Source organism: Lissotriton vulgaris, chromosome 1_1 (genome assembly GCF_964263255.1).
Source record: "Lissotriton vulgaris chromosome 1_1, aLisVul1.2, whole genome shotgun sequence".
Taxonomy (NCBI): domain Eukaryota; kingdom Metazoa; phylum Chordata; class Amphibia; order Caudata; family Salamandridae; genus Lissotriton; species Lissotriton vulgaris.
In genome coordinates, this window is record NC_141685.1 from 1,532,479,426 (window position 1) to 1,532,494,283 (window position 14,858).

Consider the following 14,858-nt stretch of genomic DNA (forward strand, 5'->3'; position numbering starts at 1 on the left):
GGGAACCTGTATCTTGATGGTCTATTGTATACATACAATCTCCTTGATGCAGCAGTGGATAGGGTTGGTTAAGGGCCAGCATTCTGAATCTTTTGCGTTGTCTGCATTTGTTGAGCACTCTGAGGCCTAAGATGGATCTGAACTGTTTTGGTCTTTTCTTCTATACTAGAAAGTATCAGGAATAGATTCTTGATTCCCTTTGATGACATGGAACCTTCTCTGTGGCGTTCTCTTTTTTTTATTATTTTTATTTCTTATTGGAGTTCATGGTGCAGTAAGGAAATACATAGATAGCCACAAGCAAGGTATAAGAACATCTGATACAATTACATGATCGCTCATATATAAGCAGCTAAGAACACATTATTTCACGTGGGGATAAAAAATAATACAGAAGATCTATCAATAAATATAACAATACAGTACATTTCTCTGTGGCCTTTTCTATGGCCTCTTTTTGAATTAGACTCTTGATTTCTGACTGCAAGAGGTCTAGACTGTACTGTGATGTTTCTGCCAGAGGAACAGAAAGAGGAGGCCACCTGAAATGAAGAGAATAGCCGTTCTGTGCAATATTTAAGACCCAGCTGTCTTTTGTGAATGACTGCTACTCTTCCAAGCTACTGACAATACTTCTCCCACCAGAGCGGGTAACAGAAATGGAGGAAGTGACAATTCATTGTTTTACAGGAGGCTCTCCTGAGGCTGAAGGCTATTGTTGCTGTTGTGAACCTCTTCCTCTAGATGGTCTATGAGGATGGAAGTATTACCTTGCCTGCTGCTGATGTTGTTGGCAGTGAGGTGTTGGAACCCTCTGCTGGAATTACCATATGTCATAAGTCTGTACCTTCTGCAGGATTTCTTCTTTCTTTTCCTCGCCAACAACCTTGAGAGTGTCCAATTCTGTCTGAATTCTAGACATCTCGTCCACAAGGGTACCAAAAAATGTGTTTTCCCGAAAATGGCAGGTTCATGATTCAGTGTTGTGTGCCCTTTTTGGTAAATTCGGCCGAAGGCTCTGCTCTTTATGAGAGATTTTTTTGGATGCCTCTCATGTTTGTTTCTTTCCAGCTAATATTTTATTTTAACTCATTACTTGTGACTCTGCCCCTTTTGAAGACTTATGTTTTAATAATAGCATAATACTTACTGTTTGGAATGAGGTTGTTATATTTCAGACATTAGTGGTTTACACTCCAAGATATCTGACTAATTGCTCACCATGTTTAAGTAATATTTTTGGGTCTTGTGTCGCAATACATTTCTTGACTTTTAGAGTATATTGGGTCAAAATTTTAAAACAATTATTAACATTGCTAGCCTTAGAACCTTCTGGAATAGGTACTTTTGAGCAATGGTGTTTTGTTACTATATCAGACTTATGTGTTGACTTTGAAGTATCAAAAATATAGGCTAATCAATTATTCTTGTTGCTTATTCTTCTTGTCTTCTCTACAGTGGACACAAGACACAGAATTTGATTGACAGGTATTTTCCTAGTTCTTGAGCACAAACGCAGTACAGTATTTTATAACTATAGAGTAAACAGTAAGGTACAATACAGTTCTTAGAATTACAATGACCACATAGGGTAGTATGGCACCTCATATTGAGGTTACCATTAAGTTATTTCAGATCACAAGCAACAATGAATAATATGAGATCTAAATTATGTTTACATTTTGTGTGCTATCTGATTTATTCACAAGAATCTTATCTATTGATGAATTTGTCTGTAAGGAATTTTGAATATAAACAATTTAATGCATATTATAATTGACTTTTTCAATATTTTTTGCATGGTTTTCTGTCATTTTCTAAAGACTTGGAGACTACTAATTTGTACTTATGTTTTAATGTGGAATTTGTATATATGATAATACTGAACATGTAGAACAAATACAGCTATTGATGAAATATATTCTGTGTGTTTCTTTAGAATATCTAAATAATCTGCTATGACAAAGGAACTGCCATTACTTGCACTATTATTGATAAACACAGCTCTATGAGGTATGTTTGCATTGATGTTTTCTTTTTCCAGCTATTTTTCAATAGCTGGATGTAAATCCTTGTGATTGATTTCTTTCTCTTTATGAACCCTTTTCCTTGTTGCCTACCATGGCTCACTAAATTAAGTCTGAAAAATTGCCTGCCTTCCAACAGCTTTTCTTTTGTTTCTTGAATCGAAGAACTTAAACAAACACTGTATGTTCAAGTTTTAATTAACTCGGACTGATCAAAACTGCCATGGAATATTTTGTGATGTGTCTGTTTTTAACCCTTTCTTTTTGTAAATAATATTTTTATAGATTTGTGAGTGTGTAATTAGTTTATGCTTTATTTTTAGCCCTGGAGAAGTCTCATTCATGAGACGAAACGCGTTGGCTAAAAGGAAAAATTTGCATGTAATTCTGGATTTTTAATCTGTTGTGGATCATCATAATAAAGAATTGAAAAAGAAGCACCATTCAAGTCCGGACCGGTTTATTATGAGACTCATTTTTTGATTTACTGAGGATACCAGAGACTGTTTAAGACATTTCCTTGATGGGTGCTGATTCCATATTTCTTGCTTTGTATTTTGGGCTTTGCCCATGAAGGAACAGACAGGGTTGTGTTCCTTGGTTTCATGAGCACCATCACTAAAAGTTTGTAGCCACAGATGTTAGCAGTACAGGCTTTTCTTGCCTCAACCCTGGTGCGTAATGTTTTCATGCTGAAGAACTGTAAAGGGAATCCCCTCAATCCCAGATAGTAAATAGTCATTGCAATGAGTGGCCCTGTTAGACAAGATAATTTCCCTCATAATGTTATAGTGATTAAGGGTCGAGGAATTGAACACAGAAAACATGGGGGCTCACATGTGACTAACACATGTGCAGTGTCAATCACTGGTACTACCTTTATCTTTTTACAGAAGCACAAAATATATGAAAAAGGAAACATCTGCAAAATAGCATGGGCTAGTTCCAAAACATGGACAATAAAGCAAGCCACAGACTGAAGGGAGTTAGCCCCAAAAAAACCAAAGGCATACAAGACTGACCTAAAGCCCATTCCTGAATTTGTAAGCGTATTTTGTTTGTTGTATGTGGCTTGTAGTGGTGACTTTGCCTTGTAGTTAAGGATTGCAGCAGCCAGACATAAAAAGAATACGTTGAGACATACTAAACCGTGCTGGGCACACAACCTTACTGTCTTGAGAACTATCAACTGTTATTGTCTGAAACCCCCAGGTTGTAGACCTTTGTAGTCCTATTCCATCAATTTGGTACAGTGAGTAGGCTGAGTATTTCCTACATATGAATGAAAGATCTGGGACGCAATGATTCTGCATCAGATGGAGCAATTGCCTTCAGAGGACTCTATTGTCTGCTATCACATCAACTAACGAGAAACTAAATGAAAAGGAAGACATAGCAAGACAAAAGCTGGATTGATCTGACAGGCCACAGAAAATATCAGCAAGAAAATATCAACATTGGAAATTAGCAACAATATCCACATATTGTTAGATGTGTAAAAGCTCATTGGTGTTGTAAGGAACTAATTTAATTTAAATCACTACAAGGTTCATCAATAAGAATAACTTGCAGGAGAAACTACAATGCATTGTATACTCTACCTGTACATCTATGTACTTAAGAGCACTGCAGCTATTGAGTCCTTCCAACGCAGTTAGTCCACAACGTCTCATGGTCAAAGACTGAAGCTTTGCACACTCTGATAATGTGGAAAGGCTGCAACCTGGCAAATCTTCAAGAGTAACTGTTGTTACCTACAGATGGAATAGAACAATAGACTTTCATATATACATAAACATATATGTGCATCTAATACTTGCAAATTTATGAAGAGAGCATTGAAATCTTCTGCTTGCTATTCGTTACTCTTCAAATTCACTCCAAGGTTACACCTGCCTCACGGATATCTACCACCAATGGCCCTCTTCTCCTCCACACTTACCTTAGAAAATAACAAATGTATATAATTCTCCTATTCCATAACACCCACAATACTGAACACACAACCACCCCACTCCCTATCTGTACCTTACCTTACTGCTGCCTGGTAGGCTGGCTCTCTACATTATTTTCCATGCAATAATTTTCAGTATAAGAGAGAGTCAATTAAATTAGATTAATCTTTACAAATAACATTATAAAACTAAAATCAAGGAGTATAAGACACATACCTGTACCCTTAATTACACTCCTTTCCACAAAGTACGCTCAAAAAATCATCACCACATTACCATCCTCAACCTTGGCTGTCCAGTTCATTCCTACCCTTCAGTAAGGATGCCACTTTTATTCAAACACTCTCCCTCAGACTGGAAATCCAAGAGCTCTCCGCAATCATTCAAAAAAGTTTAAAGGGAAGGAGGGACATTGGAAAGATTTGCTGGAACATTCTGAGCTCATAATCTTCATCAAGTGCACTTCTACCTGATTCACATGTAAAGAAATGTACCCTATTTAATTAAGGCAATTGCAGAATCACCCACCATTCACTGCCAACACCCCCCAAAAACCCTTCCTGGAATATCACCTGGATTTTTACTGCACAAAGTTATTTGTCAAAATCCTTTTTCTTTGAAAATAAACACAAATATTTTTCGAATAGCGAGTAAGGCCGCAAAGCAAATGGCCCTTCTATGTATATTTACTTTTACATTTATACTACTGCCAACACATTTGCATTTTACATTACACCCTTGCCAAAATATAATATTAAAACCCGATTAAGAAGAGACCGATAACAGTAAATATAACAAAAATTGTGGATTTATCATCATCTGCCCTTCAATCAGAATATCCCCATAATGTTGAGCTTGCTACATGTAGGAAATTCCCTGCTCTGCCACATAATCCACAAAAGAGCAGAGGGGTAACTCTGGTGTTTTAACTTCCACATCAGCTACTAACCAGTCATTTAATTCCTTTTGGTACTAGCCTTGCATCATTTGGTCCCACTACAACTGAGTCTGTGCAGAATGTTTTGTTTGATAGCTTGGTACTGTCTGGTTCCTCTATAGAAAAATGTGTAATGGGTTCTAAGATCCCATAGCCTTTTGCTTATTATAATCTACTTAAGATGTTATTTCCTAACTGGGTGCTACCAATGCCCATGAAGAAGGCTGCCGACAGTCCTTTAATAAAAAAATTGATCTTGCACCCCATTGTTCTCTTGCATATTTCCCATGTTCAGGCTTCTGTTTAAATTGTGGAATGTATGGTGGCTATACATATTTGGAACTATACTGAATGTCCTCAGTTCCTGAAACATGTTCATGTTCCCTAGTAACCCATCATGGTATAAAATCAGTGCTATTTTTGATCCTTGACCAATTTAGGATGGTACTAAAATGCAGTGCCCCAGGTCTTTTGACATGTTGGCTGATTTTGATTCAGTCAACCATAAGATCTTAGGTTTTTTTTGTTCAATTTGTTAAGAAGGCTGACAAATTACTCAGGCAGTAGATACCTCACAACTACTAGCTCCATGGTGAACAACTGCCAAATTTAGAGTTCCTTTGCCTGTCAGCATCAAAAATATGCTGAAATTGCTCCTTCCCAAAAACAAGGATCACCTTTTGTGAGAAATTATACAATGCTGGGCAGCACACCATGTCATGGTGGCCTGGATGGATTTTATTTTTCAGAAACAAACCACAAGATGTGGTGTGTTTCTGAAAAGTAAAAAGGCAATGCCCTTGAGGCACTCATAGTGCATGTGGGATATTGTTACCATTTTCCTATTTGTGACTGCCATGCCTCCATTCAGTCATGAACAGGAAAAAAAACAGGGTTGTAAAGGATCGGAAGGTCCACCCTAAATAGGGTCAATGTTCCAACACTGTGGAAATCATGGTCTTGCAGCAGATGACCTGCCAGCAAGCAGTTTTTCCAATTACAAAGCAATTAAGGGAAGAGGGCCTGAATCAATAAATTAATGTATAGCATAGACTACTGTAAGTAGTTTCATATGGATTCAGAGAGTAATGCATCTTTTAGCAACATTTATATTTTTTTATTGTGTAGAATAGAAGGTTAGAGAATGAAAAAAAAAGTACTAGAACTTGCCATAGGGGACGCACTAGTACCAGCAAATAAACCAGTACATAAACAGGCATGGGCATTTGAGATGGTGCAGTAGGTTATTCTGATGGCCATCATCTAGATACCCAATCTTCTGACAAAGGCTATGCAAATAAAAACTGTGTAAAAGATAATGCATGTGATAGAATTCCTTGGTGTTGTTCCATCAAAAATGGAAGAAATCAGATAGCCTTTCCTACCCAGTGTCAAACAGGGGGAAGAAGACAAACATTAGAGTAAACGGGGTCGTTTTCAATCCCTTGTCTTTTGCCCAGGCGTATAACTATCTATATAAATAAGTAAATGTTTGTTCAAAATCGCAAATCTCTGAACATTCTTCACCAATTGCTTTGAAATTTTGACACAATGTTTGTTTCGAATAGGGTGGTGTTTTTATATATACAACGTTGGATTCCAATCCGTGCGTGTTTTTAATCGAAAGCCCGAACAGACACATAAAAATGTCAATGTGCCTTTGTTCAAAATCTTAAATCTCCGAAAGTTCTTCACCAATTTATTTGAAATTTTGACACAACGTTGGATTCGATTAAGAGCGTGTTTACATATACACAACGTGGGATTAGAATACGCGTGTGTCCAATACGCACATGTTTTTAATCAAAAGGCCGAACAAACCCTATCGATTTGGTTGCAGCGCAAAAACTACAAGGGACGCATAGAGACAATAGTCTACATATATTAGGATGGACTGTTGGTGTCTGAATGGCAGACCGGGAAGTGGGTGGATGGAGGGGGGCGGTGTTGGTTCACTCTGTAACATCAAGAAAGGACGCATAGAGACAATAGTCTACATATATTAGGATAAAAAGTTGGTGTCAGGATGGCAGACCGGAAAGTGGGTGGAGGGAACGGGGAGGAGTTGGTTCACTTTGCAACATTAGCGCGTTTATATATACACAACGTGACAATAGTCACAAAAACATATTGTGTGCCTACAAACATTGTGAAATTAAACATATTAGAAACGTGCGCTTACTCTTTTCTTTCTCTTGCATTTAACCAGACTGAGCCACAGCAACACGTGGCAGGGAACAACTAGTCTGTAATAAGAATGTTCCTGTTCACAGTTTGTAGTTTGAACTCGTTGGTAACCTAGCTTATGTTGGGGTAGCAAGTTGTAGGTTTTTGAGAAGCATTTCATTTTCAACCCAAAAGATGTCAAGATGTCAGGTTGATTTGCATCCTTATTTCATCTCCAGTTTGGACAATAAAAGGTGATCCTCAACAGCAAACAGCTTTTTGATGAAGAACACCTACCTATATGTCAAAGCCTCAAACTGTGACAACCACTTTCTAGGTGTCAAATAGCTTCTCAACATCGAGCATGTCAACAACAAAGTCTCTGTTGTCAGTTAGTGCTTAGAGGTCTATCAGTAATGGGAGGAAGATCTGGAGGGGGCAAAAAGAAGCCAACTCAGAGAAGTCCTGATGATTTTTTGAGGGGGAGCTGGTAAACACTGAGACAACAGTTTCCCTTTACCTGCAAATTATTTTCTGGCTTTAGTCGACTGTCTCTAGGAGTCCGAACCCAAAGACATGTTTAACCTACAAGGCTATTCCGTACTGCAAGAGACTTCATTTCTATTTCCTCAAAGTGCCTGCCTGCATAAATCCATATTAGAATATTCAGAAGTTAAAAACAGGAATTATGAATGGCTGTTTTTGCCGGACTGCCAACAACAATAGTCTTTAATCACAGTAATAGACCAACTACAAGGATTGAGACCACACAGCTCCTTTCAGGCGCCGGTCAGCCACAAGACACTAGATATATTTGAAAAATTGGTCAAGCAGGACTTATCCAGAATAAAACGCAACATTCGTACCAAAAAAAATCACCCGAAAAGATTTAGATACCTTGAACAAACAGACATCATTTGTACAAAAGCTGATAAGGGTGGCGCGCTAGTTATAATGAACACCACCATGTATGAAGAGAAGGTAATGGAACACGTAATGGATACGAACACATATATGAAACTGGAAGGGAATCCCACCATGAAATTCCTGAAACTTTTAAAATATATCGTAGAGAAAGCTCATGAGATGGGAACCATTAATGACAAAACCAAGAATTTTCTAATCAAAGCTAACCCTAAAAGTCCTGTCTAACATATGACACCAAAAATCCACTCCCCTGGGTGAGTAGTGCGCTATATAAATTACTGAACTTGAACTTGAACATGAACCGGTTGGCCAATTATTGGATAAATATTTGCAAGCAACAGTTAAAAACATGAGAACCTACGTGAAGGATACCACTGACTTTCTACTCCAACTGGATGGAACAACTATTGACCCGGAAGAGAATCGAATACTATGTCCTGCAGATGTTCACTCTTTATATACTTCAATACCCCACTCTCTAGGTATAAAAGCAGTGGAAAAAGCCGTACTCAACACTGACCTTGAGCTTCCATTTGAAATGTTCCTAATGGAACTAATGGTATTTACATTATATCAGAGCTATTTTCTATACAAAAACACTTGGTATCAGCAACTCGCCAACATCTTCATGCAGGACTATGAGGAAACCCACATATATGCAAAAGCAGAATGGCAAAATAATCAAAAACTGTTAATAAGATACATAGATGATATATTCATCATATGGAGAAGCTCTAAAGAGGAACTACAATCTGCTCTTACAGAATTTAACAACATAGATGACCGTATTCAACTGACATGGGACATTTCAGAAACATCTGTCGCCTTTTTGGATGTAAAAGTATCAATTACCAACAAAGGCTTTGAAACCGATCTATTCATCAAAAGCACGGACAGAAATACCATGCTACACTTTTCTAGTTTTCATGAACCCAATTTGAAAAAACATATCCGCTTCTCCCAAATAGCGAGAGTAAAAAGGATAGCATCAGAAGAAAACAACTACAAGTGAGACTAGAGGAGATGGCCACAAGGTTCAGGAAAAGAGGTTACCCTGAAAATATCATTGAAGAGTCAAGAAAAAGAGTTGACGCAATCGAGAGACGAGAATTATTAAAAACAATAAACAAAAAGGAACAGACCAGGATGGTAGTAGTTTCTAAAATTTCTACAGCTAGCACAAAATTCAGGAAAATCATTTCAAAACATTGGAATATATTGAACCTTGAACCAGACTTTAACAAAGCATTTGAAAACCCTCCATTATTTGCATATACACGAGCCCGCAACTTAGGAGAGATATTACAACACAAACAACCTAAGATTGAAACATTTAAAGGTACCAGAGCTTGTCTTAACTATGGCAACTGTAACAGTATAATTAAGAGCAATAAGATCAACCACCCTATGAAAGGATTCGAAGTAAAATTAAGGGTGAACGCTACTCGTGACACAGCGAATGTCATATATGCATTAAAATGTCCGTGCGGAAAACTATATATCGGCAAAACTGAAGATCAGACTCACGGAGCACAAATCAAACATACGTATGAAGAATATGAAATACTCCATTGCTGTCCACTTCATGGAAGAAAAACACAACATATCCCAACTCAAATTTACAATACTAGAGACTGTTGACAAAGTGGAAGGAAGAGACAATACCAAGTACCTCCTACAAAGGGAGAACTTCTGGATACAAAAACTGTCGTCACATAAACGACACGGTCTTAATGACCGAATTGAACTCTCATGTTATTTATGAATACCTATGAAATGCTCCTTGACCAAAAATGTAGCTATTGCGATGCGTTTAATTTTTTGAGTTGTTATATTTTTTTAGCAGGATTACCTGTATATTCATGCCAATACTATTTTCATGTTTTTGAATGTATCTGTATGAATAATGCCACACATCATATAACACTCCCCCTGTAGCTCCACACACTAAACCACACGGGAATTGCCCCTTTTTTTAAGTATCGTGAGTTTGAGTCCCACCTATAGCTTCTGTCCACAACAGAATTTTTCTTGAGTTTACAGATATATACTATAATACGAGCTGTTTCACGCCAGAGAACACCACTTCTGGGCGTGTGATTATTCAAGTTTTATCGAAGGTTACCATGGTACCATAGTAGTACGATTGGGAATGTAGTCCCTTGTTTAGCTTTATTAAGTCACGTGAATGGAACGGTTTGAATTTAATGGCGGATAACAGAAAATGTTTGGTTGACGCTATTGGCGTTCTAGACAGGCGGATTTACGCCGGAGAGACTAAGAAGGTTTCAAGACGCTACAGATAAGGTTAGTTTGGCAACATAGCGATTGGTGACCGTAAAAGTAGGAGTTGTTTAACGGAACATAAGAACAAGACGATAATGTTTGGCCGTTCATGTTTTCTCTTGTAGCTTGTGCATTTTGAGACAAACGACAAAGTGGTAGGAACCGAAATGTAAGTGAGGAGTGAGTCGCCATACTTTTCAATTCACGGGCATTAAGGTTCGGTAGGTGTTGTTCGGTAACACTTCACTATTGCACTTTAAATCGCACATTTGTCCGTTAACATCCCCATGTCAGCAACAGATACAGAATCAATCACGTTTAGCACACAAAATAGTAGAAACATGACGTAGTATTACATATATCATATACACATTTTTTCTTATTTTATGTTCGTTTTCTTATCGTTTTAGTGTTATTCCCCGATGAAGGGCTGAGATAAATGGCCGAAATGCATTGGATGTGATCCTAACAATGTCGAATGTTAAACGTATAAAAATCAAGAGATATTGATGGAATGAAAAACAATCATAAAAAGTGTGAAGAATAAAAACACAAGCATTGAACAACTAAAATTTGTGTTGGAACCCTCATTTTGCGCTGAGGGGAAACGGTGTGCCCACAGGGATGGTTCTAGTTGTCCACTAGAAACACGAGTGTCTTTAAATATTGGACGTCCCGGGACGCCGGACGTTACCTGTGGAGCACCTAAAACAATTAAAATACCCAGAATATCGCTACTAAAGAGCTGTGCATTTGCCTCAATATATTCATTTCTAATTGTTTCACGTCCCAAGAGATGAATAGCACGCAAATCTCACAAAAATGAGTAACTACGATGAAATTTCAAGAAGCACAGAAGCTAGGGCAGACACGTTTGCATTTAAAACAGATGAAGCAGACCGGATATATGCTCTTATTAGGGAGGAACTTTTGCAAGAATCTACAAAACGGTCTAAGGAACAGAATATAAGACAACTCATATATCTCACAAAAAGACAAATCAATCAGAAACTTCATGCCAGTACTCTAATTAGATATCACCGATATCTACGCATACCACGAGGCCTACGGATCGCCCTGAAACCCTCTCTCTGTTAGAATTCTAAAAGCTTTCAAGACAAATGGTTTGCGATTTTAAATAAGTGCTCGCTTGACCTCATTCTTTTAATAATAGAAGAACTATCAAGAACACTTGAGGAACTGACTAAAGAAATTTCAGAAGTATCTACAGAACTAGCACATATGATGTCAGAAGATAAACTCAAAAAAACCCTGGACGACATAAAAGAACAAATGGAAAAACATACATGTGATATCAATGAGCGAAAGGTTCGCAAATTTAAGAGGGACACTGTCGACTATAAGCTTGGAGAAGTGTACACATGGGCTGAAGTATATGCCCAAAAAAGAAGGAACCGTCCATATACATCAAATACAGAAACATCTTCATCTGGCAGTGATACTTCTCATAAAACACAGAGACCACAACAAAACAGTAGGATTCCCGATACGTTACAACTAGAACAACCGACCGTAAGCACTGTAAGCGAACCAAATCCTTTTTTAGATCAGGGCCAAGCCCAAAAAGGAGAGGAGGAGAGGACAAAACAAAAGAAAAGGAAAAAGACCATCTCAACACGAGAAGCACGACAGGGCCAGTCAAAGACAAAAAAGGGAAGAAGACGCCAGTACAGAACAACTAGTAATAAACATCAGCGACTATGAATTACGTGCACATGAAATTGCATTATTACAACGAGGAACATCTTTCGTACCAACCACGGCTACAGATCCTTTAGAGCTAGAAGTCAGTTTTTTTAAACTGATGCGAAAGTTCCAATCAATCAATCAGGAGTTTTTTAAAGCGCAACTACTCACCCGTAAGGGTCTCAAGGCGCATGGGGTGGGGGGGTGCAGGTTACATTCCATCAAGGAGGGGGTCTGTCGAAGAGCCAGGTTTTGAGGTTTCTTGCGAAGATGGGGAGCGATGTTGTCTGTCTGAGGTGGAGCGGAATGGCGTTCCATGCTTTGGCCGCGAGGAAGGAGAAGGAGCGGCCTCCCGATCTGGTCTTTCTGGTGCGGGGGACCTCGGCGTAGGAGAGCTGGGCTGATCGTAGGGTCCTTTGGGGTGCGTGGAATTTGAGCCGGCTGTTCAGGTATGCTGGTCCGGTGCCGTGGAGGGCCTTGTGTGCGTGGGTGAGCATCTTAAAGGTGATTCTCGCCTCGACGGGGAGCCAGTGGAGTGTGTGCAGGTGCTGGGAAATGTGGCAGTGTTTTGGCAGGTTGAGGACCAGTCTTGCGGCGGCGTTCTGGGTGTTCTGTAGCTTGCGGATGAGGTTTTTGTTTATTCCGGCGTAGAGTGCGTTGCCGTAGTCGAGTCTGTTGGTGACCAGGGCGTGAGTGACTGTCTTTCGGTGTTCGAGGGGGATCCATTTGAAGGTCTTACGAAGGAGGCGGAAGGTGTGGAAGCAGGAAGATGAGAGAGTTGATATGGCGGTCCATTTTGAGCTCGGAGTCCAGGATGATTCCCAGGTTGCGTGTGTGGTCTGTGGGGGTTGGCGGATTTCCGAGGACGGTGGGCCACCAGGTGTCGCTCCAGGCGTCGGGGTTTGGGCCCATGATGAGTACTTCTGTTTTGTTGGTGTTTAGTTGTAGGCAGCTGTTTTTCATCCATTTGGCGACGGCTTCCATGCCTTCTCGAAAGTTGCGTCTGGCGGTGTTGGGCTCGTTGGATAGGGAGAGGATGAGCTGGGTGTCGTCTGCGTATGACACGATGTTGAGTCCGTAGGTTCTGTCGATGGGGGCAAATGGAGCCATGTAGACGTTGAAGAGCGTCAGGCTGAGGGAGGAGCCCTGGGGGACTCAGCAGGTGGTAGGTGTGGGGTCTGAGAGGAAAGGGGGGAGTCTGACCCGTTGCGTCCTGCCGGAGAGGAAGGAGCAGATCCAGTCGAGGGCCTTGTCCTGGATTCCTGCGTCGTAGAGTCTGCGTATTAGGGTGCGGTGGGAGACTGTGTCGAACGCCGCTGATAGGTCTAGGAGGATGAGGGCTACTGTTTCTCCTTTGTCCAGTAGGGTGCGGATGTCGTCTGTTGCGGCGAGGAGGGCGGTTTCCGTACTGTGGATTTTTCTGAAGCCAGATTGGGAGGAGTCGAGGATGTTGTGTTCTTCAATGAATGTGTGCGAGTTGGCTGTTGATGGCTTTCTTGATGACTTCGCTGGGAAAGGGAGCAGGGAGATGGGTCTGTAGTTTTTGAGGTCGGTGGGGTCCGCTGAGGGTTTCTTCAGGAGGGGGTTGACTTCGGCGTGTTTCCAGTCGTCGGGCAACGAGGCTGACACCAGGGAGCGGTTGATGGTGTGGCAGAGCATGGGTGCGATGGTGTTAGAGGCTCTGTTGAAGATGTGGTGGGGGCAGGGGTCCGTGTGGGCCCCTGAGTGGATTGACTTCATTGTCTTCAGTGTGTCTGTGGTGGTGAGGGCTGTCCAGTCATCAATCGCTGGTTTCCGGGTGTCGGGGGTGGTTGGTGAGGGTTCAGTGTGTTGGTTGTCTTCGTCGAAGTTGTCGTAGATGCTCTTGATTTTGTGGTGGAAAAAGGTGCTGAGTTTGTCGCAGAGATCTTGTGAGGGAGGGATGTCGGTAGACTCGCTGGTGGGTTGGGCGAACTCCTTGATGATGCTGAAGAGTTCCTTGCTGTTATGTGCGTGGGTGGAGATTCTATCTTCAATCGCTTTTTTCCTCGTTTCTCTGATGAGTTGATGATGAGCGTTGGTGGCGGCTCTGAAGTTGTTGTGGGCTTCTGTGGATTTGGTGTTTCTCCAGGCCTTTTCGAGGCGGCGGCATGTGCGCCTGGACTCTCGAAGTTCGGTGGTAAACCATCTGGCTTTCTTGGCACGGGTATTGTTGTTTTTCTTGAGGGGGGCTATGGTGTTGGTGCTGTCCGAGATCCATCTATGCAGGGTTCGGGCTGCGGTGTTGGGGTCGTCATTTTCCGCGATGGTTGGGGTGGAGTTGTTGAGTGAGGAGATGAGCTGGTCGTCGGTTTTTTTGGTCCAGTTTCTTTGTGGAAGTAGGTGCTGGTGTCTGTGGATGGTGGGTGTTCTGAAGGTGAAGTGGACGCAACGATGGTCGGTCCATGGAAGTTCGGTGGTGTGGCTGAAGGTGATGGAGTTTCCTGTAGTGAAGAGGGGGTCGAGGGTGTGTCCTGCTGAGTGCGTGGGCTCGGTCACGATCTGGCAGAGTCCAATGTTGTGGAGTTTGTCCAGGAGGCATGTGGTGTTGGGGTCCAGTTGATTGTCGAGGTGGAAGTTGAGGTCTCCCAGCAGGGTGTTTTTGGTGAATGCGATGGCCTGCGGGGAGATAATGTCCATGATGGAGTTGGCGAAGGGTCCGCGGGGTCCAGGGGGTCGGTAGATGAGGGTTCCTCGGAGGGCGGCAGTGGGGCTGGCCAGTATCTTGAAGTGAAGGTGTTCCATCAGTTCTGCGGACTCGTCAGGGAGTGTGCTCAGGCGGAGGCCGGATTTGTGGACGATGGCGATTCCTCCTCCTGGGTGGGTGGGGCGGAC

The 14,858-nt window shown here is 41.2% G+C and overlaps 1 protein-coding gene across 2 annotated transcripts in view; it reads right to left on the reverse strand.

Moving 5' to 3' along the window:
- Nucleotides 1-14,858, reverse strand: part of LRRIQ1 (leucine rich repeats and IQ motif containing 1) — a 1,278,742-nt gene that overhangs the window by 1,007,610 nt on the left and 256,274 nt on the right. For both annotated transcript variants that reach the window (XR_015295276.1, XM_086917996.1), the window contains exon 8: nucleotides 3,629-3,781. Coding sequence is in view for 1 of the 2 variants with exons in the window: in XM_086917996.1 (XP_086774122.1) it covers nucleotides 3,629-3,781 (153 nt within the window). In the remaining variant the exon portion in view is untranslated. The remainder of the gene's footprint in view (nucleotides 1-3,628; nucleotides 3,782-14,858) is intronic.